The sequence below is a fragment of the Pinus tabuliformis genome, chromosome 7 (genome assembly GCF_031772625.1).
Source record: "Pinus tabuliformis cultivar Carrire ecotype Pingquan chromosome 7, CPIR1, whole genome shotgun sequence".
NCBI lineage: Eukaryota > Viridiplantae > Streptophyta > Pinopsida > Pinales > Pinaceae > Pinus > Pinus tabuliformis.
This window is the reverse complement of record NC_142293.1, coordinates 1,814,616,120-1,814,622,805: the sequence shown is the minus strand read 5'-3', so window position 1 is coordinate 1,814,622,805 and position 6,686 is coordinate 1,814,616,120. Positions and strand designations below refer to the sequence as shown.

At 40.9% G+C, this 6,686-nt stretch overlaps 1 protein-coding gene across 1 annotated transcript; it reads right to left on the bottom strand.

The window, feature by feature from the left end:
* Window positions 1-5,088: 5,088 nt before the first annotated feature.
* On the bottom strand, window positions 5,089-6,170 carry LOC149255645 (uncharacterized). The gene is made up of 2 exons (XM_089460546.1): window positions 6,031-6,170; window positions 5,089-5,818 (listed from the first exon to the last, which is right to left on the bottom strand). Exon 2 carries the CDS (start codon window positions 5,809-5,811, stop codon window positions 5,245-5,247), a length of 567 nt encoding a protein of 188 aa, XP_089316672.1. The 5' UTR covers window positions 5,812-5,818; window positions 6,031-6,170; the 3' UTR covers window positions 5,089-5,244.
* Between the last annotated feature and the right edge of the window lie 516 nt (window positions 6,171-6,686).

The window sequence follows — 6,686 nt, the reverse complement described above, 5'->3', positions numbered from 1 at the left end:
GCCTCTCCATGAACCTGGAAATCAAACTAACAGCATACATTAAATCAGGCCTAGTTGCTGTTAAATACATAAGGCTGCCCACAATGCTTTTATACAAGCTAGGATCAAAATCCTTGCTGCTGTCCTCTCTGCTGAGCTTTAATCCCATCACTGTGGGAGTGATTGCTGCCTTGCATTTTTCCATCTTAAATCTGCCCAAAACTTGATTTACATATCTTGCTTGAGATATAAAAATTCCTTTTTCATTTTGATCTACTTCTATGCCTAAGAAGTATCTCAACAACCCCATGTCAGTCATTTCAAATTCATTCTTCATGACTGATTTAAAATTCTCAATGAGATAAATATCATTTCCAGTGAAAATAACATCATCTACATACAAGACAACAATTAAAATTTTACCATCCTTTTCCTTGATGTAGACTGTGGGTTCTCCTTCACATTTGTCAAATTCATTATCCAAGAGATATGAATCTATCCGGCTGTACCATGCTCTTGGCGCTTGCTTCAGCCCATAAAGAGCTTTCTTTAATTTGCACACTTTGTGCTCTTCACCTTTCTTCTCATAGCCAAGAGGTTGTTCCACATAAACCTCTTCCATTAACACTCCGTTTAGGAATGCTGATTTCACATCCATTTGGTAGACTTTCCATTTGTTTTGAGCTGCTATGGACAGCACTGCTCTCACGGTTTCCATTCTTGCAACCGGGGCGAAAGTCTCCTCATAATCTCTCCCATACTGCTGCTTGTAGCCTTTGACAACCAGCCTTGCTTTATGCCTTTCAATCTTGCCTTCAGCATTGCTCTTGGTCTTGTAGACCCATTTCACACCAATGACTTCTTTGCCTTTTGGTAGCTCAACCAAATCCCATGTTTTGTTTCTCTCTATGGCATTGATCTCCTCATCCATAGCTTCTATCCATTTCCTATCTTTAATTGCTTCTTCAAAATGGATAGGATCATCAACATGACAAAACAAGGCAAATAAGGAATTCATTCCTTCTTCATAAATTTCACTTAGATTTCTAAACTTCTTACCTCGTTCACTTGGTGTGCAAGTGCTTGAAGATGCACTTGAATTTCCTCCTTGTGGCGTGCTTGGAGAAGCACTCTCATTTATCCTCAATGGTGTACCTTGCTGTCCTTGTGTTGGTGCTGCTGTTTGGGGATTCATTTCAGCCACCTCCTCTTCATCTTCATCATGAGACAAACAGTTTTTAATGTTCACTGTTTTCTCTATGCTTCCATCCCAAGCTTCCTCCTCAATGAATTGAACATCCCTGCTGACAAAGAACTTCTTGGTAGATGGAATGTACAGCCTGTAGGCTTTGGATTCATCACTGTATCCAATGAAGATGCATTTCTCCCCTTTGCTGTCCAACTTCCTCCTTAGTTTATCTGGAATGTGTGCATAGGCCACACACCCAAAAACTCTCATGTGGGTGACTCCTTGCTTTCTCCCACTCCATGCCTCTTCAGGCACTTTGTTCATGACTGCCTTTGTAGGACACCTGTTCAGAATATACACTGCACAATGTACAGCTTCAGCCCAATACTCATTTGGCAAATGCTTTGCCTTCAACATGCTCCTTGCCATCTCCATGATGGTTCTGTTCTTCCTTTCAGCAACTCCATTTTGCTGTGGGGTGTACCGAGTTGTGAACTGTTTGTGTATTCCATTTTCTCTACAAAACTTTAGGAATTCATTTGAGATATACTCACCTCCTCTATCAGTTCTCAATACTTTTATGTGCAGCCCGCTTTGGTTCTCCACAAGTGCTTTGAAGTTTTGGAATTTCTCAAAAACTTCACTTTTGTTCTTGAGGAAATATATCCATGTCTTTCTTGTAAAATCATCAATGAATGTCAAGAAATATAGGCTGCCAGCTAATGATGGAGCTTGCATTGGTCCACACAAATCTGAGTGGATAATCTCTAAGGGTGCCTTTGCCCTTATACTTTTCCCTGATGGAAAACTCTCTCTATGTTGTTTGCCCAATATACAACCTTCACAAAGGCTGTCCGGCTTCTCTATCAATGGTAATCCCTTTACCATTCCTTTTCTGCTCAACAAATTTAGACCCCCAAAATTTAGATGCCCGAATCTCAAGTGCCATAACCAATTTTCATCCTTTGGCATGCTTTGGAAGGCCTCTTGGGTGACTGCTGCCATTTCCTTCTTGTTCTTCAAGTCTGCTCGGATCCGGAGAGGGAACATCCTGTTCCTTGTCATCTTCACTTCAGCAATGCATCTTTTGCTGGGTGGTATGTCCATGATGGTGCACACATCATTTACAAAGTAAACATTGTAACCCTTTTGGATAAGCTGTCCAACACTCAAGAGGTTACATCTCATTCCGGGGACATAGTATACATCTGCTATGGTTTTCCTTTCTCCTTGTTTTGAAAATATTTTTACCTCCCCTTTTCCCATAACAGACACTTTACTATCAGTTCCTAGTGTGACCTCTGATTTCAAATTCTGATTTAACGCTGAGAAGAGGGCTACATTCCCTGTCATATGGTTGCTGCAACCTGAGTCTAAAAACCATATGTCCTCACTATGTGTTTCAGCCATGTTACAAGCTAACAGGACATTTTCTTGACTGTTGTTTTCTCTTGTAACATTTGCACTTTGTCTGCTGTTCATATCATGTTGTTTCTTTCTACAATCACTAGCATAATGTCCATACTTTTTGCAGTAATAGCATTGAACATTAGATTTATCATACCTTTGTCCTTGAGCCTGATACTGATCTCTTTGTTGGCTGCTGCCTTGACCTTGGTTCTGATTTGTATTGCTGCCTCTTCCTTGTGCATTTGATGAGCTGTTCCTTCCTCCTCTATTCTGGCTTCTGCCTCTTCCTCTTCGGTTTCCTCTTCCTTGACCTCTTCCTCTTCCAAAGGACATCTGGGTCTTGAAGGCTTGCTCAAGAGATGAGTTTTCATTCCTACTCAACCTCTGCTCATGAGTCATCAGTGATGCATGTAGCTCATCAACTGAATATCTTGAGAGATCCTTTGTCTCTTCAATGGTGGTGACTATGGCATCAAACCTTGAGGGTAAGACCCTCAATATTTTCTCCACTATTCTTCTATCTTCAATTGTTTCTCCATGAGTTCTCATTTGTGTGATTACACCAATCACATGAGTGAAGAATGAGTCAATGTTGTCTGACTCCTTCATGTTCAAGTTTTCAAAATCTTTTCTCAGCATTTGCAATTTTGCTGTCTTCACTCTCTCCATGCCTTGATAGGCAGTCTTGAGGGTTTGCCATGCATTGTGTGATGTTGTAGCTGCTGCTATCCTTGGGAATATACTCTGGTCCACTGCTTGATACAACAAGACAATGGCCTTTGCATCCTTCTTCCTATTGAGCTTCAGCTGATCCTTCTCTCCCTGAGTTAATGCATTGAACTCAGTTTCATCTGCTGGTTCCTCAAACCCATATTCTACTAGTTCCCATATATCTTGAGCGATGAACAAAGCTCTCATGGTTATAGACCAGTAGTCATAGTTCTTCCCATTAAAGTGTGGGAGCTGGGTGTTGAACATACCCATGCTTGTGCTTGCCATTCCTTGCATCTTGAACTATGGTTTTAAATCCTTGACTGTGATTTTTTTTAAAAAAAACTGACTGTCTTCAGCAATAACAAGAGAAATGCTTTTGGGGAATACCTGAATCCTTCGCTGTCTGTGTCTTCTGTCTGCCTGAGAGATCTTGCTGCAGCAACAACCTTCTCCCTTCAGCTTCTTTAACTTCTTTAAAGAGCCTAAGCCTTGCTCTGATACCACTGTTGGATATTTTTGATGGGGAAAATACCAAAACCAAGATTCAAACTAAACACAGAGGCAATGCTCTGTTTTACCTCCACAGGATTTTTATACACAGACAGCTTAAAAAAAATTTCACTGAGTAACAGAGGATTTCACCACCATAGAATATTTCTATTCATTAAAACAAAAAAAACTAATACAGCCTCTTTTTCTGAGAGAGATTTACCACTGTAAAATCATTTTCATATTCACTGCTGTGAAAAACAACTTACTGCTGTAACAAAAGTTTACATGAGCTTACTGCTGTAAAACAAAATTTACATTCACTGGTGTGTAAAACAACTTACGCTCCACCATTTTCTTTATGCACTTGCAAAACCACACATGGTTTTCCTTCACCTCTGTTTTTCAATGCCCACACAAAAACATTACAACATATTTGTGCACTGCTGTGCATACACCCTCTGGTTCTTCTTACTGCCGTAAAAACCAGTTTTCTCTTTACTCCCGTGCGCAATACATACCAAAAAAAATCAACACACATAGCCATGTATAAAAAACATAATAAAAAAACTAACGTGGCCCATAACCATATTAAATGGCCTACACCTAAACTTACGTAAATGCATATATATAAAAAATACAAATGGGACGTATGCCCATAACCATTTAAAACAGGCCTCCACCAAACAATTACGAACAGCATTAAAAGCCATGACTTTTCTTACACGGCGGTCAAACCATAGACCTTTTACTCCACGTAAAAATTGATTTGACGTGGGCCTGTGCACTTTCCGGAGATCGACGGTGAAGATTTCATGCCCAGATCACTTGGCTGATCCAACGAGGTTCGCACACCAACCTCGGGTAAAACAAACGAACTTTACTGTCCGGGGAAAATGGTTTTGGGGGGTTCGTACACTGGACGCGTGTCTCATCCTGAATGTGTTCGGAGGGCTCCAAGGAAAAACAGCCTTTGCCAAAAGGCGGTGCGAACAAGGTAGATGGTTTTGTTTGGTGGTTTTCGGCTGCGTTGAAATTACACTTTTAACAGTCGGAAGAAAACATATTGAGCTTAAAAAAAACTGAAAGTGCTGAAGCTGATGACCAGAGGCGAGCTGAAGTCTCCCTCTTTTCAAGAGAAGAATACCTTCGATTTTATTTCTTGATTTCCATGCATCTTACTTGAATTGACATGAAAGATCCGTAGCGTTCTGCCCAAAAAGTAGTACTTCATACACAAACCATGGATAGCCATTTCATAATTGATGTTGTGGATGTATTTATGTGACATTTCACAAAATAACCCATTAGAAAAAGGCAAAAGGACAGAGTATCCATTTGTCATTTATCAAAATAACCCATTACAAAAAAGCAAAATCACAACGAGTATCAAATTAAAGGCAAACGACTGAGTTAAGCATGATAGACTATTAGGATTCACGCTTAACGCTGGCCTAGAGGAGTCAAGCGAAGGAGAGCAAGATGCATACTGACACCGCCATTAACATTACAACAATGGGAGCCTTTTGTGCAATCCAAGTGCGGTATTCTTCCTTTGGGAGTTCTCTGAACTGTTGAGAGAATTTGAGCAGGATAACGGCAATAATTGCCGTGCTCACAAGCCCAGACAGCACGAATAGACTCCCTTCCCTGCGTCTCCTTGCAGAAGACGCAGCAGCTAGAATCCCGGCCTGACTCACCGCATAAATATTTAATAACTTGTATATGCCATATGAACGGTTAGCATGATCTCCCTCTAACTGCGAATTGTGTCGATTTCCGTCGTCTACAAGGTTTGCCGGCTGCAGTTCAGATGTCGGACTGCCATGCTGTGGATCTAATGGCGCACTATCTTCATTCCCACCATCCACCACGTCAATCCGAGCCACCTCATCAATGTTATTCATCATAGCATGAACATTAGCATGATTTGAAGCATACTCCTCTGGTGTCTGCTCAAACTCCAGCTCTGGTGGTGTGAAGATCACATCGCCGTCGCTGTTGGGCTCCGTGTTCAGACGATCTGCCATGAGTAATCTGATCGGCCAAATCAAGCTTACAATTAGTAACTTCATTTCATATGAATATTAGCATGAAACAAAACCATGTAAAATATTCAACTTTTGAATTACAAGATATGAGCTTGAGATCAGGAAGCATTCCCAATTCCTATTCTGTAACGATTTCAACACCATAATAAAAGAAAAAGTATACAAGGTTATGCTGAACTTTAGGCACTGGAAGCTTACCGTACATGATGCGTAACCTCTTTTTTGAAAGCAGACAGCAGCCACTATTGGGCGAAGGAGTGCGAAACTCTGGGGACATGATGTAGGTCTGGGGATTTCCACAGCGATGAGGGTGACAGAAGGGCTGAAAACTGAACCTGGGCTAATTGAGAAAATCTCCCCCTGGTCGACTAAACCAGATCCCAACGTGGACCAGAAGGACCAGTTGATGCAGAAGCTCAACATGCTGCTGGATGTTCTAAATGCCGTCAAATCACAATATCTTTTGCAGTTGGATGGACCAGTTGATGCAGAAGCGTTCTGAATTCCCCCAAATCCCAAAGTTTTTGATGCCTGAAAAGCTAATTGAAGCAGAAGCATACACTGCCTCACGGATGTTCTAAATGACCTCGAATCACAATTTATTTTGCAGCTGCGTGACGAAAGGCATGGATCTATACATAGAAAATGAAAGCAATTGAAATAACTCGAAAGATATGCCAAAATAGTTTTGGGAAAAAGGAAGCACAGAAGTTCTTGTAAATTAAACTCTTTTACGAATACTTTATTGGCTAACACCTGTTACTCTCAAAACATTTGTGCAGCCAAATGTAGATCTGCTCACTGAACCTAAGGGCAGCCTTGTAAACGGTCACATGATACTGATTGATTTATTA